We start from the raw sequence: 25,879 nt of genomic DNA, 5'->3' as shown, positions 1-25,879 counted from the left end.
GTTCTTTTGGAACCGGTGGTGATACATTATCACCGCCAGTTTGATTCAAACCGGTGGTGATAGGCCGTTTGCAATGACCATATTTATAGTAGTGCCGACAGTAAAAGGGCTTGCGGCTGCAGCAGACGAGTGGGAACTGCGGCCCGACGGGCGGAGGACCCCGGCAGTGGCGGCCGTTCTCCTTCTCCCCCTTCTCCGGCGCGGCTAGCAACTCGGCCAGCGGCCGCCAGACAAGCCGGCGCAGTGCCCCGATCGACGCGTCGGAGACCAGTACGTCTCATGTGGAGTGGAGGCTGCTGATAGAGGAGCTCCTCTATCCTGAGGAATCGCTCCGGTCCTAAATGATAGCGTTGCTTTTACAGTAGACTGGTGCAGCTGAATTTCCTGTATTGGGGCACCGGAGGATGGTGTAGCGTATGCCGGTGCGGTCAGTCTAAACGGGCCCATAGTCTTGGTTCGAGCCCATGACCAGGTCCCGTCATCTGTTCTCAACAATAAATATCTAGCTGAAACCACGTATTCAACTATTCATGGACGGCGGAGTAGCTATCCAACAACCAAATAATTTTAGTATGAGTTTTTAGCCACTTCTTGGCCCAATTAAAATTGAGATGTCATAGATTTAATAGAAAAGGTGAGATGAAAATGAGCGAGAAAGCTTTTTTTTCAAATAGAAACTTGAGGGAAAAATGTCACACAAAAGCAGACTGAAAAAAACTATACATCAATTTCTGCAATGCAGAATGAGGTTCTCTATTTGCGAGCAAACACTAGTCTAGTTGGCTAGGGATTGGACGAACTACAAACTGATCGTAATTGGCTGAGTGCGGCTACCGGAGTCCGATTCATATCATGGCGGCTGCGGATGCCGGCGAGTGGCAGACGATGGAGACCATAGAGGTGTGTGTGTGGGGGGGGGGGGGGGGGTGGAGCGAGCAATGATGCAGCCGTTACCCTGGTGTTGCTATTTGCAACTTCTGGCGTGGCTGTCAGCCTGGGTGAGTGGGTGTATATATACGAGATGGCCATTCAAGATTTCAATTTTGCATATACTTATGTGATTTTATTTGAAACAAAGGGGGCCATGGCCCACTTTTGCCGACATTTTGCAAAAGTTCAAAGATTTGGCAGTTCAGTGACACGTGTAAAATATATACCCAAATAGTACATACTATCCTGTTAGAGCAGGTCTCACATGACATGACCTATTAAATGATACTAAGTAAGAAACAAATATACAGATACGTTTTTTAATAAAAAAAATTATGGTCCATGACCTACTAATAACTATACTAGATTTTTCATTCCAAATGTAAGCAAGTTTAGGATTTTAGTTAGCCAAACTAGGCACATCAAAAGTTACATATAACACATCATTTCACCGGATACAACTTCCTCTGTTTGAAATAAAATACTTTTACAATATTTATTAGTCAAAATATCATACCGAGTAACAAATTTAAAATCTTTGTATCACACTTAGGAGGAGTCCCTCATACCATTAATTCGGTAACCAAATCTAATCTTTGCTTTTTTTTCTCATGTCTTTCCTCTGAGGAACAATAAAAGCCACAATCAAACTCTTGAAGTGCACAGATTCAATCGTCGTGGCCTTTTCTCAGACACTGCCTCACTGCATATCCATTGTTTTTCCCTTGGCTTGCCGTGCATCATGACTCTAATTTTCTTTCGTTCACTGGTACCTAAATAAAGTTTTTTTTGAACTATTGTACCTAAAATAAAGTTTACTGGAAACACTAGCTGGAATGACCAGCAGACAAAAGTATGATGCCGTCACTAATAATGCCCATCTAAAACCCTCAAGGGCGATCCATTAATTCAAGCAAGCAGAGATGCAGTCACGCGGTACACGGCGCGGGTGACGAGCTAGCCCGCTTAATTTCTGCTCATCACCACAGCCACCGGCCATTAATTATTTTTCCTCAGAGCTCAAAACCCCTGATGACTAATTAAAGCGTCCCCGCAAAGCATACGCCTGCTGCAGATTAGAAACGCCCCGAGCCCCATCTTCGGCGGCTGGCGAAGGCGCATACGCCTTGCGAGTCGGGAAGACGTAAAGTCATAAATCCGTAACCACCGCGACCCGCAGGCAGCACTGCAGCAGAGACCTTGCCGCTCTCGAGGGAGCTGCTTCAAAAAAGAGCCCTCCTCCGGCGACGCACCCGCGCTACTAATGGCGGCCGGCGGCCGGCTAGAACTGGTTGCCGGAGAAGGTCTGGCCGTAGCTCCAGCCGCTGGGCGCAGCGTTGGCGGACGTGACGCTGCGGCCGTCGCTGGCGGTGACCTGGAACGACAGCGCCTGGCGGTCGAGCAGGGCGTTGCTCTGCCAGTTGGCGCCCCAGTTGTGGCTCATGGACTGCCACCCGGTCTGCGACCCCTTCACCGACACCGCCGTCACGTCGCCGGCGCCGCCGACGTTCGTGATCAGCACCAGGACGAAGTAGGAGTGGCCGGAGATGGTGAACCGGATGCCGCCCTGCTTGGCGCATGTCACCCTGCACAGAGAAATCGACACCGTTCGTGCATCTGTCAGTGTCGATCTGATGACGAGCATTCTTCCATCAAGCTTGATTTGCATTGGTTCAGAGATGTTTAGTGTGGTCGGTGCATGTCAGTGCCAGCACGAACCTCCTGTACTGCACGGGCACGACGCCGGCGCTGGCCTGGGCGATCCTGGCGAACACCGGCTCGGCGAGGTCGAAGTGCGGCTGCGGCGGGTTGCACCACCCGCCGTCGTTGTTGGGGAGCGCGTAGTTGGGAGGGCAGAAGTTGGTGGCCGTCACCATGGCGGAGCCAGACAGGCAGCTACGGCTGCCGGAGCACCGGATCTCGAAGCACGCGCCGCAGCTCCGGCCGTTGTTGAATAGCGCGGTGCTCAGCGCCGCCGTGTTCGTCCCGTACCCCGCGCTGTACAAGTTACCGTAGCCGCACGCTCCTCCTGCAGGTCACAAAGGTGAACACCATCAGTAATGCAATGAGTGGCCGGAACAGGCTTCAATTCCTTAGCTGCATCTCCGTGCAGCAATCTGTACTGTCTGCTCACCCATGGCGCCGGAGGCATCGTTGCCGCCGTAGAACGTGGCGCGGCCGTCGTTCCAGCCGGAGTCAGCGGCGGCGAGCTTGAGCACGGCAGCGACGGCGAGAGCCAGCAAGCCTAGGGACTCCATTGTATAGTATATCCTTCTAAAAAGCATCAACAAATAAGCGAGTTAGCAGAGGCATCAACAACCAATAAAAGTAGATAGATCTAGCTAGGGATTTGCACGTACTTGCAGCTCTAGACGAGCACCTCTAGGCTTGCAGTTGCTGGCTCTCAACTCTCAACTTGCTGCAGTGCGAGTGCACACAGGATGGTAGGAGGAAACTGGGGTGGACATATATAGGCGCTTACTCATGCAGGCAAATGCTACGTGTACGGAGGAATCTCTCCCTTTTCTTATGAAAATTTTATTGGAGATATGGCTGCATGTTCTATAGTCTGATGAAGTCTAAATTCAGACCAGTGGTAAGGCTATTTCCAAATTAAACATACAGAAGATTCGGGGCAATTTTTTCGGCTGGAAAAGTAAACTGGTAACATGGGCAAATTGCCCAGTTGGGGACTGGGGGTGGGGGGGCACCTGTACTGCATCACTAACAAACTGTAAGGAGAGACATTGACTTCACATCTATCAAGGGAGGAGATCAGATGGTTAATGGGCAATCAGGCCAAACCTAACTGGATTAGAAAAGAGTCCTTTTACTTTGGCCATGGGCGCGAATTCCAACTTTGCATTGACTTTGAACTCGCTTGAAATTGAAGCCAGTGTTTCATGTGGTAGGTTTGATGGTCACGAGGCCACTGACCATTTCATTTGATGATCAGATGATAATATGTCGGCTGCCACTAAAAAAGGTATGTCTGCAAGGTAAATTGGTGGTATCAGATTCGCATTAAGTGGTAGAAATAAGGAAGGTATAAGCTTTTGCATACGTTTTGCATTGTACTATTGGCCTACATATACCAGCTGATACTACTAGAGCTTAGTGTCTATAGGGAGGGAGATGTATGTATAGTATAGTTCCGGCGGCGTCAAATGCTATGATTATGAGGAATACACTTATTGGCGTATGATAGAGATCACAAACAAAATGCACGCTCTGATTTGAAGACAGACAAGTAGACAAAACAAGAATGTACAGCAAGCTGAAAAATTAACACAGAAGAATGTACAGGAAACACTCCCTGATGAAGTATATGAGCTGACAACAATTCAGATGTAAATAGGAAGGGGCTTGTTGTTTTTTCTCACCTATTTGATTCAATCCACTATTTTTTTTTGAAACAATTGATTCAATCCACTATCACTGCAACAAAAATGGAGTATCTTCCTGTGGTGAACTATGCTACTAGGAGTTGTTGGAAGCAAGGATATCCCACAGAACTCAATCCTTACCCCTTGTCTAATAATGTGTTCCTTTGACAACAATTTGTCCCCGAACCTCAAAAGGGCAAAACTAATTAAGCAATCAAAAGTACGCCAATAACAGGAACCAGAAAGTACACAGAAATAGCTGGAGGAGCTTGTTATTCTAGGGTGCCGAATCGGTGTTTCAAGATTCAAGAAGGCACTTGTTTAGTGGTCCCAAAAAAGAACACTTATTTAGCGATACTGCACGGCCAGCGAGATGCAGATCAGATGCTCTGGCACATGGCTACGGGTTGCTCGTCATTTGACTCTTGGTTAAATTAAAGGCCTCAATATTGAAATTTTCGACTATAAATTTTGCCTGATAAAACCTCATTAAGCCGATCAGGCGATCACATGGGAACTGCTGTCTAGACTTTTAGAACAAGAAGGGATTGTATACTCTGAAATGTTTTTCTAATTGGCCTTTGTGTATAATTTGTACATGGAATTTGCATGATTACATTTGGATAGATTTTGCGATCTGTCGCCAGTACACAAGTAAGATACCGATATTATTGACAGGTAACAACTGAAACTTGCCTACTGATCTTAATTTAGCAGTGCTGGATTTGACAATTGAAGCTGATGATACATGAGTAACATGACTATTGAACTCTTTCAGATTAGATTCCTCTTATAGTAATCACAAAGAGAAGATCACATGATCAGACCACTCAAGATATTGGCCAAAAAACCATGTGCCACACCCGCAAACACTGAACGTAACTAGAAAGTACTGGTTATTTACCCATTACCCTGTTTATCTGTTTATGAATGTGAAGTGCCTCATCAATTTTTTTTTAGCAGAGATACCTCATCTATTTCAACAAGACATGAAAAAGTATATCTGAAATTTGATGAGCTACTCAAGCGCTTATCTCAAAGTTTTTGTAATACACATTTTGTTTTCTAGAGTATGGCAGTGACCATCCAAATATGATAACCTATATCTTCAATTTAATCCACGTATCAATGTTCATTAATGTTTGCACCATACGAGCGAGCTGAATGAATCGTATAGTCAGATGAATTAAGTAAAATAGCAATTATCACTTTGATAGGTGATGAGAAGTTCAGAAAAAAAAGGTCTCCAACCTGGATAATCTTAGATTGGAAGTTGAAACTCAGAAGCACTGATTGCATCATAAACCTTTGAAGTTTGAAGATATCAGCTCAGCTCACAAGCCTCAGCACTGGTGCTAGATATAAATATATTGTGGATCTGTTCATATCATGCTGCAGCATTGCACCCAGATTTGCACAAATTTCAAGCAGTTATTTCAAAATGACGTGCACCAGCTTCAATTCCAGATGCCTGGCTAGCTGTAGGCCATCCAGATTTAATCAAGTCTCAATGCTGGCAGGATCTTGATAACACCGTGCTGCATTTTTGTGCAGTTGTTTATAAACCCACTGCACCATTCACAAATGATGTCCTCTGAACACTGAGACTTCACTAAGCTCCATGAGTTCTTTACCAAAGTTTTTGGCCAGTAGCAGCACTGCACTCACATCCAACTTCACAAGCTACCGTTCGATGTTATGTAGGGATTTAGAGACCCTCCACATAAAAAGAATGTGTAAAAGTATTTCCAGAGATGCCACATACTAACAATGTACAACGTTTCAGTATTTGGTGAAAAGGCCTTCCAGTGTGTAATTTTCTCAAGTGTGGTAACTGGCAATGCACATTCTTGCAAAACTTAGCAGGTGAAATCCGTCAAGGCTTGGCAGGTTTGTGGATCATGTAAAACCTAACGTGAAATATATATATGAAAGATGACATGCTAAAGTACATATTGTTAAAGATGTGCTAGTAGCACATTAGGGGAACAGAATACATGCAAGTAGCGCATGTTTATGTTAACGAAAAATGCAAAATACGTAAAAAAGAATATACTTAGTTTGGAGGTAATGAAAACTTCAACAAACCTATCACACGCTTTCTTGATGATGTTGGATTGAACAATATCTACAAGAAGTGCTAACTCTACGAAATCATATCCTAGATTTGTCTCTAAGAACATACTAACTAGAAATTTTTTTTTCTCGAAAGACGCAGGAGAACTGCGCTTCATTATATTAAGAAAACTAGAAATATTTCAGGCATATATATCTAGATGTTAAGGTGATTTGCCTCTCTGAGATATATACATATTAAATAGAAAGCACCTCTTATGAATTTTATTAAGAAAATATCAGAAAGCCACAAAAGTTAGCCACACTTGCAAAATGAAGTACTCTGACAAATATGACCCAGTAGCAACATTTATAGCCTTTAAATGATCTAGATTTAAAGCAACAGAATTTTCAGTTTCCTTTAGGAAAAAAATTAATAGGCATGAACCTTGTGGGATACAAGTGGAACATAGCCTTTTAAATCCTGATGTTAAAAATAATTTGCTACTTTTGAAACTAGCAAACAAATTTAGGGCAAAGATATTCATATATATTCATTGAATGAACATCTAAATCATGCCTTTGCAGATATAGATTTAGATTGATGATCTTAAATACTCAGGGAGATTTGAACAAAGAAAATGAAATTAACTGATCAAATGAGTGCCAAAGAGACCCATAAGATAATTTGAGTTATTATTATTAGTAAAATAATCTTTCAACAGTATCTATAAATATTCCTCACTAGAAGGATATTGTAGATTCTGTAGTTATGCAGATTCTTGGCACTACTTTTAAATGATTATGAAGATAATCATAGGCTTTCAAGTTTCAAAGCAAGGCATGAACTATTATCCTACCAACATTACAACACCCTGCAGTAGCAAGCAGTTATTTATATATGAGAGCTCCTCTGTTTAAAGGAACAAGTTAAAAAACTCATGGATTATTGATGTGGCTGTAGACTTCATTCATAAAGGCAAGAAATTCCAAGATTAGTAACCACACTTCTTTTTGTCCTCACTAGTTTCAATATGTTCGACATTATGTACTGTATTACTCTACTAGCATCACCTGCTATCAATTATTGAATGCAAGATTTGAACAAAAGAAATTGCAACAGATTGTACAACAATTAAATTTGATAGAAGTGTATAAGGGGAAACACCTGGCAACAAATTCACTGAACGAAATTAAGCATCATCCATGATCTGCATGAGTGTGACAGTTTGGGACATACATCATTTATTACAGATCACTACTCCAAACTACAGTCAGCGAGCCCTGATTTCCTTTATATCTGTTGTAATCCAAGATATTGTTCCGAACCTTCTTCCAATGTTCAGCTTTTTCTGCCTTTTTGAATAATTTGAACTTTATCATTACCTTGCTAGTAAATATAGTATGTTGTCTGGCATGATGGAACCTAAGAAGCAACAGGTGAAGGAAATTATGGAATATAAGAAAGGACCATTAGGCATGGTTATCTGCTCAAAGAGTCAACAGTGCTGGCACTTGCAGATGAAACTGAGTTCAATAAAAATATGGTTTCATTATGCAGCAAAGGAGAAAGGTCTATACCAACATGCCGCATGATGCTACCAATCTGTCTTATTGATTTATGAAATACAAAGATGATTATATGGACAGGCAGAAAATTTCAAGGAAGGGCACGGAAATGTGAAAACGAACCTCATGTCCATCAGGACTCATTGTTCCCCCTGAAGCATTTGCAGCAGTCATCCTTATTGAAATCAATTGTTACGCTGGAAGTTCCATTTATTTATCCAAAGGGGAGGATTGTAACTTCTAACTTTGCACTGTCAACAGTGAATTTATTCAAACTTTTCTTTGCATTTCTTCAGAAAACATACAGTGACCAAGCTTAACTATTTTATTATGCATCTCCTTTGCTAAAGCATAAGCTTTTGGGGCATTTTCTAACCTTGCTAAACCAGCAACAGTTTGTTCCAGGCCTTTCTTCTCCGTGTCAATCAGCAACCCATTTGCTATTTCAGTCTGACCTAGCTTTGAATCAATGTCATACAAAACAGCATCAAGAAAGAAGCCCTTTTTTAGTTTCCATAAACGTACTTGAGAGCTTTCTCCACGTGCCCCATTTTGCAGAATTCACTAGTGAGAACATTATACGAAACAATCTACTGGCAAAACCTTCTCCATTTTGTGGAAAAAGGTCAAGTGCTTCCTCAAGCCCACCTTATTTGCACAATCCGTCAAAAAGCATATTGTATCAAATTCCTTAGGTTTTACGCCTTGGTGTCCCATCTCTCCTAGGAGCCCCGAGCCCTATAGTTAGTTTCATCACCTGGCCACCCTTTCAGATACTGTTCATGAGCGTCATGTGCGCGACGACATTGGGGGTAAGCCATTGCCACCATCAGGATTATTGCACGGTGAACTTGCCGGTGATACTACTCCACCGAAGTTGACTTGTCAAGGAGTCAAGATGTTCGGCCAGCACCCAACTGCAGCTGCAAGCATGTCACTGAAGGAGAATTTTTGCCTGGGATACCATCTCCACCCGGCACAAACTGGTGATAGAACCCGAGGTGAGACGCAACCTCTAAGCCCCACTTTCACCACCCTCCTGTACAGCGCTGTAGTAGTGAGCGCCACCGTCTGCTCAGTGCCCTGGTGGCCGGTGGGCATACGCGGGAACGCTCGGGAACATCCCGCCCCGCAGCACGCTGACGAGCATACAAAGTGAAGACCCCCGCGGTGCAGGCCCCGTCGACGAGGATGGCATGGAAATTGGAATAGCCCCGCTCGTTGGAACGAAGCCACCCGCGCCGCGGTGCTGGAATGTTGATCGACTAGTCGTCAAGGCGGCCACAGGCGCGGCAACATGACGTAGCGAGGGCGTTGCAGGAGACCGACGCTGGGAGTCCCGGCGCTAGGCCGCTCCCTCGAGCATTGCATCGAACAGCCTGCGCGCTGCGGCGAAGCGGCCGAGCTGAGATGGAAGTGAGGCTCAGCTGAGCAGCAAATTGTAGATGCGGAGGCGGCGCCCCGGCCGCGCTGGGCCCGAGAGGCGACGTCGCGGTTTAGGGCTTTGGGCCGGGATAGTGGTTTCTGTACACATGCTTAACAAGCCCATTAGCTGTCATGCATATTTAGAAAAAAAATTTAAATATTTTTTTATGTTTTAGCAGGAATATATTGCGGAGCAAAAAAAAGATTCAAAATAAGAATTCCTAAACGTCACTCGAGTGAAAATCCAATACCTGCGTCACTCGATTTTTTTTCTGTTCGATTGTTTGACCGGCTGGCCCATTCTCCGTCTCCTTTTGGATGGAGGATGTCAGATGATGGAGAGGCAGGCCCAATTATTTTTTAGCTGCCACTCAGCCTTTTCATCATTTGCTCTGTACCGGCCCAGCCGTGCCAAAAAAATTAAACCCGTCGAGTGCCCCTGTCAAGTCATTGCCTCTCGCCTCTACTCCACATGACATTATGGTGTTCCGTATATGTACCCTTCTTTTAACTTGTTATTGTATTGTATAAAATGCTTGTCTATATGATGTAATGCAATCTCTTTCTAATTTGGTTTTCTTTTGTTCTACTCTAATTAATAGAAGAATTTGTACTGCTCTGTATGTCCAAGGTATGTATGAGGTGAGGTGAAATGTATTATCTAATGTTGCATAAATTTCTTGTATTGTTAAGATCAAATTAGAGGGTGCAATCTCTTTGCCTTCCATCAAATCAATCTTGTGTTTTAGCAATATTAATATTTTCTTGTATTTTATTTTTTTAAATGGGTCTGTTCCCTCTTTTGTTTGACATGGGGATCTGTTTTTTGTTTGTATGCTTATGTTGTTAGTTTTAGTTGAGTTCAATATTAAATTTGCCTATGTGCTATGACGTCATTTATTTTGGTCAGATCAAATTAATGGAAGAATTTGTAATGTTTTGCAAATCCAATATATTTTTTGAAACATAATATAAACACAAAAGTTCACATCCACACACACTTACTTTTTTGTAAACTATAATATAGATATGGATGTTTACATGCAAACACGCAAACTCACCTGTATGAATACAATCACATACTCCTACCTCTATGATCACCGTTGAGTAATGTGTTGTTGATTGGGCTATTTATATTCCTACCCCTAGTTGTGAACCCCACCTCAGTTGTACCCCTAACTCATTCCCCACCTCAGTTTTACCCCTCCGTCGTGCCCAGTTTGCTCATTTGTACCCAAACAGACGGAATCCCCACGTTACTGCCAATGGGTCCCACCCCATCGTAAATATATTCACCGCAGCGTCTCACTGACCAGTGGGCCCCACAAAATTTACCATTCCCCCAGACCTGCCGCCGCTCCAGCCCGATTGCTCCAGAGCAGGCGGCGGCTAGGGTTCGCCGTCGCCCCTGCCGGCGGCCCTCGACGCCCTAACCAAGCTGCGCCGGACCCTGCCTGCAGCGTGGCACCGCGGCTCCCGTCCAGATAGCGCGCGCCGACCTCCCCTGCCGCGATTCGATCCAGAGCAGGCGGCTAGGGTTTGGCCACCGGAGCCTCCGGGGCCGGCCACCCGAGGCTCCCCGCCGGCGGCCCTCCACGTCCTGCGAGGTGTCGCGGCTCCCTGCCGCGCGCGGTCCGCAAGCCCCCTCCCTGCCTCGCGCGGGTGCCTGCCGGCCGCCCGGTTGCTGGCGACGCGCCGACGCCTGCCTCCCGGCCGGGTTACTCCCCAGTGGCCACCTCGACGCCACATCTCTTTGGCAACGGACGCCTCCAGGCCGCGGTCGCGTCCCCGCCGGATCTCCAGGCCGCGGTCGCCTCCCCGCCGGATCTCCACATCCGCCACACCTTCAGTTTGCCACTCTCACCCTACCTCCAGTTATTTTCTGTCCAACAAAGCTTTACATTACTATGATGTCTTGTGAATGAGCCGTTCACATATATGTCCAACAAAGAACGGTTTGAACCAGCCATGATTCCAGTAACAGCTGGGAAAAAGAGTCCTAACAATGCACTAAAACAAAAATAGAAAAATATTAGTCGGCCTGCATTGATTAAATAGAACGAAAAGGGATGAATAAATCACACTTTTATTCTAATAATTAGAAGGTTTAAAAAGAGAGCAAGGACATACTTAAAATCCCAGTATATAGACCCTTTTGGATCAGGGACTCCAGCATTATTTGTAGGTTGGTAGTCTGAACTCCAGTTGTCAGAAAGTGTAGTCATATTCAACCCGGTGACCCCCTCTAGTTAGGAAAACCACAAGTAAATTTTAGGGAAACAAAGAATTCTAAAGCACATCCTAAGAGGCACATCGTTCTGACCACACATCCCCTATTTTAGACCATACTGCAGTCTTGCGCAAAGCAATAACATACACCTTCATCCCCTATTACAATTGCTTTGTCCTGAAATGATGATTGCTTTTATAAGTGGCTGCACTCATGTATATTTCTTTCTCTTTTTTTCATCAAATAGGATGGATGCAAATACTTCCGAGCAGCAGCCACAGAATCCAAGTGAGGCAGCAGAGGCATCAGTTCCATTAGATGTGTTACCTGATGATGAGAGACTATATCCTGAGTTTGTTGGCAATTTGCCACAATTCGAAGAAACAGATGAGGAGGAGGAGGAGAATAATGACATGGCTGTGAATGGGGATGATGAGGATGTAGATGACTTGCCCATGATTGAATATGACAAAGAGAATCCTTCTCTTGAAGAGGGCAGTGTATTTCCATCAATGGTTGCTTTACGGAATGCACTTGCTACCTACTGTCTTAAGAATGAATATGGTTACGAAATCGACAAGAGTGAGCCAAGAAGATTAACTGTGCATTGTGTCTTCAAGAGGTGTCAATGGAGGTTGCATGCCTCCCCAATGAGGAATAGCAGAATCATTCAAGTCAAAGTGAACCCGCATTGTCACTCTTGTCCAAGTGCTGAAAGGAAAGCATCAATGAAGTTGTGTAAGAGTAGGTGGTGTGCTGATGTAGTGTTGCCATGGGTGACAGAGAATCCATCTATTGGCCCCACTGAATTAGTGAAGAAAATCAAAGAGAAGTATAATGTTGAGGTCCCTTACATGAGGGTATTCTATGGAAAAGAACATGCTCTGAATATGATTTATGGTCCTTGGCAAGAAAGTTTCAAGTTGCTGTACACTTACAAAGCTGAAGTGGAGAAGGCATGCCCTGGGAGTGTGGTAGAGATTGACCACCATAAAGTGCAGTACAAGGTGAAAGGCAAGATTAGGGAAAAGGAATGTTTTAGGAGAATGTTTATTTCATATATGGCATGTTGCAAGGGGTTTCTAGATGGATGTAGACCCTATTTAGCAGTGGATGCAACTTCTTTAAATGGAAGATATAGAGGACAACTTGTGGCTGCATGTGCAATCGATGCACATAATTGGTTGTTTCCGGTTGCTTACGGCGTAGTTGAGGCGGAAACTACCGAAAGTTGGACTTTGTTTCTTGAACACTTACGTGCAGTTATTGGGCATCCTGATGGTTTGACTATCCATACTGATGCTTGCAAGGGCTTAGAGTTAGCCGTTGATATAGTTTTTCCTGGAGTGGAACATAGGGAATGCATGAGGCATCTTGCTTCAAATTTCAGCAAGTACTACAAGGGCAAGATATATGATGACAACCTATGGCCAGCATCTTTGACTTATAGCCTAAAAAAGCATAACTTCCATGTGAATCAGATATATACAAAGCCAGAGGTGAAGGCATACATGGAAGCTGAGCACCGGAAAATATGGGCTAGAAGCAAGTTTAGTGAAAAATGCAAGGTAGACTATGTGAATAATAACCTTGCTGAGTCTTTTAATTCATGGATTAGACACATTAAAGGGTATCAGCTAATTGACTTGATAGATAGGATTAGGCAGATGCTTATGGCCAAGTTTGAGTTGTGTTAAAGAATTGCTTCTGAAAAATTTGTTGGCCACAAAATAATCCCGCATGTGATGAAGGAACTACACCAGAACACTAGACAATTGAAGATGACTTTGCTCAAGCGCAAGCCTTTGGCGGTAGAGGTGACAGTGCTGGATAAGAAAAAGAGAGAATTTAGATATCCAGTGGACTTGGAAAAGAGGACATGTACTTGTAGAAAGTGGCAGATGACCGGGTTGCCGTGCATCCATGCCCTCTTCTTCATTACTTCTCTTCGTGGTTCAGCTGCCGAAAAATAGATCAGTATGTACATGAGTACTACTCAGTGGCCAAGTTTAATGCAACCTATGCTGAAAATGTACCTTCTATAGAGGCAAAGCATCAGTGGGACATTGTTGATCCAGGTTTCGTGATGCATCCTCCAATTCAAGGAAGAGCACCGGGAAGACCAAAAAAAGTTAGAATCAGATCAAGTGTTGAGGGAGCTGGACTTGGGCCTAGAAAGCGAAAATGCAGGAGATGTGGCAGATTTGGACACATTGCTAGAAATTGTAAAAATGCAGTTGATCCATCTTTTGGAGAAGAAGGGCATGAGGCAGAAGAAAGGGCCCGAGAAGAAAATACAGTAGAGGCACAAGATGGACCCTCTAGGTATTATTCCTCTACTTTTATGTTCTGCTAGTAATTCCTCTTATGCGTGTATTGATTTTCAGGGCAAGGAGTGCACCCAAAGGGAAGAAAGGGAAGGTAGGAACTGAAGAAAGATTGGAGAAAAACTCTAGGTAATATTGGCTGATTCTTTGTTACTGATTCTTTGAAAGTTTGTACGAAAAGGAGATTTAGGCGATAATTGTTGGGTTTGCCTCAGCGAGCATGCATAATTTTCTTTGTTGTTGATTTTATGTTTAATTGTTGTTTTACTGTTTTTATGCACAGGGGAAAGAATCCACTTAAAAGGAAGAAACCAATTGAAGATGGTCCATCCAAAGGGAAGAAAAGGAAGGGAGGAACTGAAGATAGTCTAGCCAAGAACACTAGGAGTAAGCAACTCAAAATTGCAAAAAATACAAGAAGCAAGAAAAAACTTATTGTGGACTGTTGATGTCTTTTGGCTTGTAATTCCTAGTGAAAATGTCACTCTTTGGTTTCGTATTAAGACTGATCTAGTGTGATCAGCGCATGATAAAAATAGCCGAACTGAACACCTTTATCGGCGGTGTCATTTGAAACTTGCAGTCAGAGTCATGCAGTATTTTCTGGTTTGTACCAACTTGTCATTTTCTGTTAGTTCACATTAGTCTGTGAGAAACCATCAGATTTAAAACAGATGGTGGTAAATTCGGAATATATGTGATGTGATGTTGATCTGAATATATGGCTAATCTCTTATGGCTACTACGAGAGGATCATGACTTCTGTTTGATCACTTTTTTACTGCATACATCCATCTCGTTTAACCTATAAAGAAACGGTTAAAACCAGGACTAGGCCAAACATATACATGTAACTGGGCCTGCTCAGCCCATTTGACAATTATTATTTATTTTGTCTAGTTTAACACATATAAATGTGTAGTAAATTGTTTAAGCGTTAAAAATGGTAAATATCATTGAAATACATAATGTTTGCCTTTAAATGAATATATAGTGCAAAATTGAAGTAAAAATAATTAAACATTTATTGACTCTAGTTCAAACTATGAACTTCAAGTTGAATCTTATGAAACCTCTTCAGAGATGTTCCCATTTGTGAACAAAGTATATATGAACTGTTGTCAAATGTTTCAAATTTTTTATTACAAACTTTCAGCATCATATTATGACTCCATGCCAATTTTCAGAATTTTTGGACCACATTTACATATTATTTTATTTTTTTGAAAATGACTAGAATAATATGAATTTAAATAATGTTGCCATATATTTGAAATTTTGAACAAATTTTGGATATGATGTGTATTTGTGTATACTTAGTTAGGTATATATTTATATAGGATTTTTTGAACCCTATATGACATACCTACAGTTCAAATCCGAATTTATAGAAAAAAATTTTCTGTAATTTGTTTAATTGTAGAAACTTGGGTATATGTTAATTATATTCCGTTGCACTGTAAGGCATAACTTCGAGCCCGTCCGACTGGTCCCTGGAGCACTCTCTAAGTACCCAACCCCTGGTGCTTGGTTCGAATCCCAGCACCACCAATTTTTTGGCCTTTTTGGCGCTGGTGGATGGGGGTGTTGGCGCTGGTTCTGGCTTGTTTTGGCGCTGGTGGATTGGGGTGGGGGGGGGGGGGGGGGGGTCAGCCTTCCTTGGCGCTGGACGCTCGTGGTGGGTGAGGTGCATGGAGAGTCCATCCTGGTGCTGGTTTTTGCCTGTTTTGGCCGCTTCTGTGCTAAGTGTTAAGGGCGCCCAAGTGTTAAACTTATTTTTGCCCACTAAATGTCTAAAGCATCAGTTCATACAACAACAGTGTCATGACCTAATACTAAAGCAACATTTACATACTCAAATTTCCTCACTCCTAAACAACAGTGGCATCAAAGTGCTAACCAATTTATAGCAAGATGTTTTCAATGATTCATCATAAGAAAAAGCACACCGATAGATATCAAAGAAATATAAAAGACTTAAAACAATTTCTTCATGTTCTTCAGTTCGGCAAGGTCGGCATTCATTTTCTTCAGTTCGGCAAGGCCGGCATTCATTTTCTTCAGTTCGGCAAGGTCGGCATTCATTTTCTTTAGTTCGGCAAGGTTGGCATTCATGTTCTTCAGTTCGGCAGCAAGTGTGTCGGAAGCCACATATGCCCTACTGTCGACGGCTTGTTCCGGGGCTGCTCCGGTCATCATGTCATCCCTGCATATGCCTAGTGCCGCAATATACTCATCCAACCACATAAAAAAAGTGGCATTGTTTAAGAGCCTAATCCATCAAAATAAACCAAATTATTATCACACAGTTTGATCCACACAACTGTTCACGAATCTAACACTTAGGAAGCTAAAAAACATGAGCAAAACGAGTGCAAACCTTTCCTGCCTGCGCCTTGCTTTCGCACTTCACGAACTCACGGCCAAAGTTGCCATTCTCTGTCCTTTTCGTTGTGCACCTCACAAGGGGATCCAACCGTGGGCATTTTGGACAGCGGGTGAGTGGCATCGGCCCGTTCGTGGCCAATTCATATGCTCTGATGCTTGAGCTGCTCCCACGCGACTTGCTGACCTGCTCATAGGTATGTATAAGCATAAGCTATTACAGAAATCATGCAACTACAAAATGTGATACATTAAGTAAATCCTATTTTGCTCGATGAAGGCTCTCAATAACCAGTTTACCCTATTAAGTTGGTGTATGTTATTGCTTTGCGCAAAACTGTAGTATGGTCTAAAATAGGGGATGTGTGGTCAGAACGATGTGCCTCTTAGGATGTGCTTTAGAATTCTGAGTAATGGTTTTCAGAAATCAAGATCAGCAGTACAACAAAGCAATTGTAAACTAGCAGCTCAACAAACAACCTTCAACAATCAGTGTATCATAGAGCAGAGAACTAAAACTACCTTCAAGCTTCCAAACGAATTCACCAGCGGCAGGCGCAGCAGGGTGGATGCTGGACGGGGAAGCGGACTGGACTGCGGAGGGGAGGCCGGCGGGGCCGTGCGTGCGGCAGGCGAGGCAGGGAGTCGGAGGGAGGAGGCGGCCGAGGGAAGCTGCACCCCGTGCGCTCCTGGGAGGAGATACGTAGCGGGGGCCTCGGGGAGCCGCGCACAGCACACGCGCGCGTCAGGGACCCGCGCTCGCCGGGCAAGCACGCGCGCCGCAAGGGCGAGGGCGGCGGGGATTCGGCGGCGGAGCCTCGGGCTGCCAGAGGAGCTCAGTCAGGGCAGGCAGCCGGTGGGGAGGAGGAACAGAGGCGACCGGTGGGGAGCGGGCATCACGCGCGCAGCAGGGGGGCGGACAGCGGAGGAGGTCGGACGCGCGCGTCAGGGAGGCGGACAGCGAGAAGCCGCGGGGAGGCCGTCGGCCGCGTGCACAGGGAGCTTGACCCGCGGTGCAGAGGCGCGCGGCGGCGGTAGGGAGGAGGCGAGGCGCGCAGGGAGGCGGTGCAGAGGCGCGCGGTGGGGCGCTCGGCGGCGGCAGGGAGGAGGCCGCGCGCGCAGGGAGCTCGGCCCTCCCTGCCGCGGCGCGCGGCGACAGGGACTTGCCTGGCGGGGCGGCTGGAAAGCTCGGGCCACGGGAAGCCGCGGGGAGGCCTCGGGCGGCCGGCTCGGAGGCTACGGCGGCCCTGCGGAACCCTAGCCGCCGCCGCTCCGCCTCCCAGATCTCGATCGAGAGGGCTGGTGGAGAATGAATGGGGAAAGTTTCTCGTGGGGCCCGCTGGTCAGTGAGACAACGCGGTGCATATATTTGGTGAAAAGTGGGCCCCACCTGTCAATGACGGACGGAAACCGTCTGTGCGGGTAGAATTGAGCGAAGTGTGGCGCGTGGGAGGGTAAAACTGAGGTGGGGAATGAGTTAGGGGTACAACTGAGGTGTGGTTCACAACTAGGGGTAGGAATATAAATAGCCCTTGTTGATTTCCCCTCCCGCGGAAGTTGTTCACAGGACGTTTCTATTGTTTTACTTCTGCAGTCATGAATTTAGCATGATCTACCTGTTGAATCTGAGCCAGATGTTACGGTGTATATGACCGTGTGTTAGATTTCTGGTCAGTTTTTTTTAAGGAAATTTCCGGTCAGTTTGTAAGTGAAGTTGTTACTGTGTTACTTAAATGGTTAGCAGGCCACTAACAGTAGAACTCGACAAATTTGTTTCTGTTTTGTGCATTAAATACCATCTGTCTTTCACGCTTATCGTTGACGCTATTGGATTTAAACTCTACAAGGAAATAATCTTTATTTTTGGAGGTTACTGTAGCTTTGCTGGTGGTGGCTGTAGCTCTGGCCGGACGTATGGTCGTCGAGGCAATGTTGTTTTTGGCGCCACAACAATGCTTATTATTTATACACGTATCTATTTCATAAAAAAAACTCTATACTGCAACCAGGTAGCAGGCCATTTCCGGTTGATGGGTGGTTTGATTTTCACTCGATTAGTCGATTTCAGTCCTCCTTTTGACTAAAAAATCGAGTGAATCTATATTGGTTTTCATTCGATCTTTCCTTTGCCTAACATGGATACGTGGCATGATTGCATTGGTTCAAAAAGTTGAGTGAAACCGATAAGAAAATCACTCGAGTGTCATGTAGTCATTCCTTCAAAATTACACCCCCGCCTAGCTCATTTCACTACCACCGGTTGAACAGGCGATAAGCATAAAAATCACCGTGTGACTAGGCAACGGGCCTTACCACTAGCTAGTGGCATCGTCTGCCACTAGGCCCCCTCAGCCCTGTCGCTAGTTGGGCCGGCGGTAGGAGTTTACCGCCGGATGAATCGGCAGTAGGTCCTACCGTCGGATGGAGTAGCGGTAAGGCCCCCCTCCCGGGCTGGTGCTGTGAAGCAGCTATATGATGGACTAAAATGCCCCAAAATGCCATTTTAATTCAAAAAAGAAGAAGAGGGGAGTGGAGACGAGGAGAGGGGAAAGCTCAAAACAATAATGTTTGGAGGATCGTGTGGGTGAGGAAAGGCGAGAAGGAAGGGACCTCCGATAGTGTGGAAGGGGTCTATTGGTCCTGATTTCTTTCCGGAAGCAGTGTTTGAGTTTCCAGTCAAGAGAGATTTCATCAACGATACACCACTCAGAGGATATGATAACCGCAAAGAGGATTGACCAAAATGCATGCATGGTGAGTATAGCTTAGTGCAGATGTGCGATAATGCGACAGATGGAGGTCGTCATTTCTTCAAATGCTCGTGACCATAGGTAATTATATCAACACTGGTCTGTTCAATACGTTTGTCCTATTATCTGCAACTTACATGATTTTTCTATTTCAGTCATCTGATGCTCTCAAAAACTGCGGGTTCGTTAGGTGGGTCAATCCGCCTCCAATTGATCCACATCAGGAGTACATCGAGTACCTACAGACTCATATCTTCGATCTCGAAAGGGAAGTGAGCCACGCTAATGAGGACGACAAGGAGGATGAAAACAACAAAGGTGCCAGTTCATCGGATGAACCGTAGCAAATCCTTCTTGCAACTGCCCTTGTCACAATAACAAGGGCCCTCCGTCTCCGCCTCCACCGCCTGCAATGGGAGGATACTATGGAGAAGGTGCGACACAATTAGCTACGTGGGGCTAGTACTAGGAGAGGCCTATGCTGGTACATCAATGTGTTTGTTGTTGCATTTAATTACCTAAGGCATGTTAGGTTTAGTCCAGGATCTTTTTACACTTGTTTGGTAGAGGTCCTCACATGCCAATTCATGTGTTACACATGTTGAATTATGTACTGCACTACTTTGTTAATCTTTATCTCAGTTAATGTTGAAATGCATACCTCTAAGTTGTGAGCAATAATGCATGAACCAGCGCAATGTCTTTTGGCAGCACTATCTGACTTATAATAATTGTTCTGCACTCCATAATGTGAATGGCATGTACGTGATCTGTATATTTCTCTGAGTTTTGACATGGATAGGTCGCATCACTCTGCAAAGGCTTTGGATGCGAGAGCAATAATGTACAAATCAGTGCAATGTCTTTTCGCAGCATTGTTTGACTCGTAATAAGTGCTCTGCACTCCATCATGTGAAGGGCCTATACGCGATGTGTATATTGTTTGACCCCATCCTTCATTGTTCGTATCATAGCATCCAATGCTGGCGTACTTCTCATCGGGGAAAATACTCGATGTAATAGGCATGATCCATAAAATTCCGGCTTTCATTACAAAATACAAATGATGCTGAGGTAGATAAGCTAACAGTGGCCCATTGTGTTTGCACTGCTATGGTACATGACACAAATGACCTTAGCGCTAAGTGGTAAACTTGAACAATAAAGCGCAGTGGCATGTGCAACATGATAGCCTCATGTTGGAACTAATCCTAACATGCCTTAGGGAATCTAAAAAGCAAGGATAACAAGGTGGTGCTTTACTGAGTGCACCAGGGATATTTCCCCTTCCTATAGCAATGGGCCCTGCTTTCTTCGCACGGCTCTCTCGCTTCCTCTCCCTGTCCACCACCTGTTCTTCCGCCTCCTGTCGGTCCACCACCTCCATCCTTTTATGGATCTTTTCTTGATCTTTCTTGCGCTTCTCCTCTTTATGTTCCTCATATAACATTCGCTGCCACCTTTTCACAGCCCACCTTGCTTCGCATTCAACATGGTCCTTAGCTTCCTGCGACTGCTCCGTGTCGAACCACTGCACGAAATCACATAGAGGTGGTGGACCCTCTATGTGGGATTTTCAAATAATAAAATGAACCGGATACTTCTTAGATACCTTACTGATACATGTGGGAAACCTTGAAACTGGTACTCATTCGCTACATATAAGAGCAATCTGTGCAGCTGTACAACCACCTTGTACGAGCAGGTGGGCTCTAGTTGCTACGTTATGTGTCTGTTGAACCTAAGTTTGAATGATGGCTTCATGGCCTGAAAGTTATGACTTGAACCGTTGAACATTATTTCTTGAATAATGTTATTATTATGTTATGTAATATTTATGGGCTGTGTGCTAATTTCAAATTATGGTGGAGTTATTATTTTTTAAATATATTGCCGTATCCCCGTATCTGCATTTTGGGAGAAATGGCATATCGGAGTATTGCCGTATCGCGTACCGGTATCCGTATCCGCGTATCCGTGCAACATAGGTGGACTCTTTGTTCAAACAAAAATTACAAGTCCATATCAAACTGATAAGTGCGAACCAGAGTGTTTCATGAAGTACCTTATGTCTATCATTGTCGCAACGCTTCAGCGGGTCGTACGTGTAGTTGTCGCACATGAAAAATCTCATGCCGAAGTCGTCACCCAAAACCTTAGATTCCATGAGCTTGCACAAGGAACCACAAAAGCACATAGGCACTTGGATCCCTTCAGGCACTGGTTCCCTCACCTTGTCCCATTGGATCTAGGTGGATCTTGAGGATGACATAGTGCTTTGGTGGTTTTGCTGTGTGCCTATGTGATGTTCGGGTGTGTTGTGTGATGTGTGGAGGCTGTGTGCTGCCATTATTTATAGAGCTTCAGAGCTGGTGCATAGACAAAGTTCATGGAGGTTCCCATCTGCACCAAACTGTTGATGGCAGTGAGTGGTCATTTCTTGGCACGGCGTGCAAGCGCAACAGTGTAGAGCGCATTGATCATTTACAACTTTTCATGCACGGTCAAAAGTAAGGGAGCAGAAGGATCCAATGCTATGTAGTGTTGAGGCAATATTACACAAGGTCGTCATGCAATGAATGCTACGGTACTTGTGATCAAGAAAAAAGCTCAAAGCCTACCACATGAATCACACAAAAGTAAACAACATGTAATCGAAATTACCATCATGAGTACCATGATAAGTCACATCATACCACAATGAGCACGTCTGCATAGAACATAACAAGTCCTACGATCTAGATACGTCCACGCTTGTGACATGGTACTGCCCCTGTGCCCCGCCACCCTCGTCTCTTCGCCGCTCTGGCTGCTCTAGTACGGTGTTGTGAGTATGTAAGGGGATCCGGTGGAACTATCTGTTGTGTTGGGCGTGTAAGCATCTAGGCCCTCTAGGTATGTTTCGGTGATTAATGACAACCATTATTGTGACTAATGAGTTTGTGCAGCTTAATAGATCATTATCGCTCATTTGGTCATATGTCAAAACAGGCCCCTCAATTTCGTTTATTCAAAAAGGCGATCTCGGGTTTCAACTCAAACATATAACAAGACTAAGGATCTTTCTAGTTCTAAGTGTCGTAAGGTTGAGAAGGACACTTAGGTTAGTATAGGTTTTATAGTTTTGTAGTGATCGCACTATTAAGAGGGGTTAAGGTCAAGTAACTTGAGCACAGACATGGTCATTTGAAAATGGATGCACACTATGGTCACTCAGGTTCCTAGAAGTTCAAATAAGTGGTTTTCAACTTATATCTCAAGAATATTTGTATTTCACTCAAGACTCAAATCAGAAAAGGCAAAATCAGAAAAAATCTATACACCGGTTTAACCGACGCTTCCATTTTTCTATACGTCGGTTGAACGCAGTCAGCAGAGTCTGGACAGGTTCTATACACCGGTTAAACCGACGGTGTTTGAAATAAAACGTCGGTGCAATTGACCAGTGAGATGGTTTTCCAGAGATTTCAGAAGTTGTACTCACCGGTTAAACTGACGATGGATTTGAGTTAACATCGGTGCAGTTGTCCAGAGACTTGTTTTTTTAGTTGATCAGTGGACAACTACACTCACCGGTTAAACCGATGATACGTCGGTTAATCTGCCCAAGTTGTAACGGCTAGTTTTCAGAATGGGCAGTTTACATTCTTCGGTTAAACCGATGCTGACTATTGGAGGTACGTCGAATTAACCGACGCTAAGCAGTTTTCTGGCAGCTTTTCTCCAACGGCTCTATTCGTGTGAGCTGCTTATATATACCCCTCCAATGGGTCATTTTGCACACTCTTGACACCAGACAACATTTCATACACTCATATATTGTTGAGAGCCACCTTGAGCTTCATCTTCCATACATTTGTTCATTCAATCATTCAAGAAGCAAGACTAAGGACTTGAGTAGAGAGAAGCTTGTGTGCATCCGTTCTTGGTGATCGGTTCTTGCTCAAGTGAAGACCCTAGCTTGTTACTCTTGGTGATTGGTAGCACCTAGGCGATCTTGGTGATTGAAGGTGTTTCTTCCGGAGCTTGCCAAGGATTGTGGGAGCCCGAAGAAGGTTGTACGTGGCTTGAGCTCCACCACGCCGGGATGGTGAACGGAGACTCTTAGTGAGCGCCCAAGTCTCGGTGACATGGGAGGTGACAAGACTCTTAGTGAGTGTCACAACGTGGATTAGGGGTGTGTGCCAACACATCGGCACCACGGGAAAAAAATCCGGTTGTCTCTTGCCCACTCTTTCATTTCAAGCACTTACTTTCATACAATTATTCATGTGCTTGACCTTAGAGATCATAACTTAGCTCTACCTTGCTTAGTTTCTTATCTTGTTGTATCTTTGCTAGCTTGTGTAGTTTGCTTTGTTAGCCGGTTGGTGAATTGAGTCTTTCTAGCATTGCATAGGCCAAGGTTGTTTTAATTGTTTTAGAATTTTTAAAAAGGCCCAATTCGCCCCCCCTCTTGGTCCATCGATCCTTACAATTAGTATCAGAGCCTCGTTGCTCATTTAGATCATTAGGCTTCACCGCCTAGAGCTATGGCCAAGATGGGAGGTTCGCCACCTCACTTCGAGGGCAAGAACTTTGCATATTGGAAAGTTCGTATGGCCGCATACCTTGATGCGATTGCCCCGAAGTGTGGTTGGCAACAAAGACCGGGTTTATCGGAACTCCCACCTCGGAGCAATTAAAATGGAATGCTAAGGCTAGAAATGCAATTTTCGAAGCCATTAGTGAGGAAGTCTTTGCTAGAGTAAATGGCATGGACTTAGCAAGTGATATATGGAAAGAGCTAATTAAAATTCATGAAGGCTCCACAAAAGTCCGTGAAAAAAAATATCACTTGTTTAGAGCTAAGTATGATTCCTTTAAGATGCTAGCTCATGAAAATCGCAATGATATGTATTCTCGCTTGAATGTCATTGTCAAGGACATTAATGCTCTTGAAGTTTCTAAAATTGACAGTGGCTCCATCAACCGCAAGATTCTCATGCTCCTTCCGAAGCCCAAGTACAACATCATCAATGCTATGCTTCAAAAGGAGAATCTTGATACGATGGAAGTGGGAGAGCTTGTGGGTGAAATTCGCGCTCATGAAATGGGTATCCTTGGTATGTCCGAAGAGCCAACAACAAGCAAGTCAATCGCTCTCAAAACCAAGGCAAACAAGGCTCACAAGCTCAAGATGATCAAGCAAGAATCAAGCTCAAGCAATGAAGAAGAGGATCATCATGAAAGCTCATCCGATGATGAAGAAGATGGAGAACTTGCTCTCATGATGAGAAATTTCACACGGTTGAGCGACATGATAAACAAGAAGGGTTACAACTTTGACCCTAAAAGAAGAATGTTCCAGCCAAGGGAAGATGCCAAGTACAAAACTTGCTACAATTGTGGAGAAAAAGGCCACATCTCTCCCGATTGCCCCAAGCCGGACAAGAGAAAGAAGGACAATAAAAGCAAACATCGCCATGAGCACTCGAAGAACCCACTAGCATAGAGGAAGCGCTTGAGCACTCGGATTGGGTGATGGCCATGCAAGAAGAATTGAACAACTTCACCCGCAATGAAGTTTGGGTCCTCGAAGCTCCTCCGAAAGACAAGAACATCATCGACACTAAGTGGGTCTTTCAAAACAAGCAAGATGAACATGGGGTGGTGATACGCAACAAAGCAAGACTTGTGGCAAAAGGGTTTTCTCAAGTCGAAGGTTTGGATTTTGGTGAAACTTTTGCTCCGGTCGCAAGACTTGAAGCTATCCGCATCCTTCTTGCTTACTCCTCACTTCATAATATCAAGTTATATCAAATGGATGTGAAAAGTGCTTTCTTAAATGGCGTTATTAACGAACTTGTTTATGTTGAGCAACCTCCCGGGTTTGAAGATCCGAGGAATCCTAACCATGTTTATAGGTTGCACAAGGCACTCTATGGGCTCAAACAAGCTCCAAGGGCTTGGTATGAGAGGCTTCGTGACTTCCTAATCATGCAAGGCTTCAAGATTGGGAGGGTGGACACCACATTGTTCACAAAAGACGTCAACGGGGATCTTTTCATTTGTCAAATTTATGTTGACGATATTATCTTTGGCTCAACTAATGATTCACTAAGCCATGAGTTTGCTACCATGATGTCTAGGGAATTCGAGATGTCCATGATTAGCGAATTGACCTTCTTCCTTGGTTTTCAAGTCAAACAATTGAAGAAAGGGACATTCATCCATCAAGAAAAGTATACTAAAGATATCTTGAAGAAGTTCAAGATGGATGAGTGCAAGCCAATCAAGACACCCATGGCAACCAATGGGCATCTCGACTTGGATGTGGACGGTCAACCGGTTGATCAATCCCTCTATCGTTCTATGATAGGGTCTTTGCTTTACCTTATCGCATCTAGGCCCGATATAATGTTTAGTGTGTGCTTGTGTGCCCACTTTCAAGCAAACCCAAAGGAATCACACCTCTCGGCTGTGAATAGGATCCTTCGGTATCTCAAGCACACCCCAAGCATAGGCTTGTGGTACCCCAAAGGCGCTAGCTTAGATCTCTTGGGATACTCGGATTCGGATTTTGCCGGAAGCCATGTGGATCGCAAGAGTACCTCCGGGGGTTGCCACTTGCTTGGGCGTTCTCTAGTTTCTTGGTCGAGTAAGAAGCAAAATTCCGTGGCTTTGTCCACCGCGGAAGCGGAATATATAGCGGCCGGTGCATGTTGTGCCCAAATCCTATATATGAAGCAAACTCTTTTGGACTTTGGTGTGAAACTAGATAGGATCCCACTCCTTTGTGACAATGAAAGTGCCGTAAAAATTGCCAAAAATCCGGTTCAA

At 44.5% G+C, this 25,879-nt stretch overlaps 1 protein-coding gene across 1 annotated transcript; it reads right to left on the bottom strand.

Annotated features, from left to right (window-relative positions):
* Window positions 1-1,804: 1,804 nt before the first annotated feature.
* Window positions 1,805-6,510, bottom strand: LOC120673483 (expansin-A11-like). Its single transcript, XM_039954329.1, has 5 exons — window positions 5,568-6,510; window positions 3,291-3,922; window positions 3,065-3,204; window positions 2,650-2,959; window positions 1,805-2,516 (listed from the first exon to the last, which is right to left on the bottom strand). Exons 3-5 carry the CDS (start codon window positions 3,186-3,188, stop codon window positions 2,213-2,215), a joined length of 738 nt encoding a protein of 245 aa, XP_039810263.1. The 5' UTR covers window positions 3,189-3,204; window positions 3,291-3,922; window positions 5,568-6,510; the 3' UTR covers window positions 1,805-2,212.
* Between the last annotated feature and the right edge of the window lie 19,369 nt (window positions 6,511-25,879).

This window comes from Panicum virgatum, chromosome 5N (assembly GCF_016808335.1).
Source record: "Panicum virgatum strain AP13 chromosome 5N, P.virgatum_v5, whole genome shotgun sequence".
NCBI classification, from domain to species: domain Eukaryota; kingdom Viridiplantae; phylum Streptophyta; class Magnoliopsida; order Poales; family Poaceae; genus Panicum; species Panicum virgatum.
Note: the sequence above shows the minus strand (reverse complement) of the source record. Positions and strands in the feature narration are given on the sequence as shown.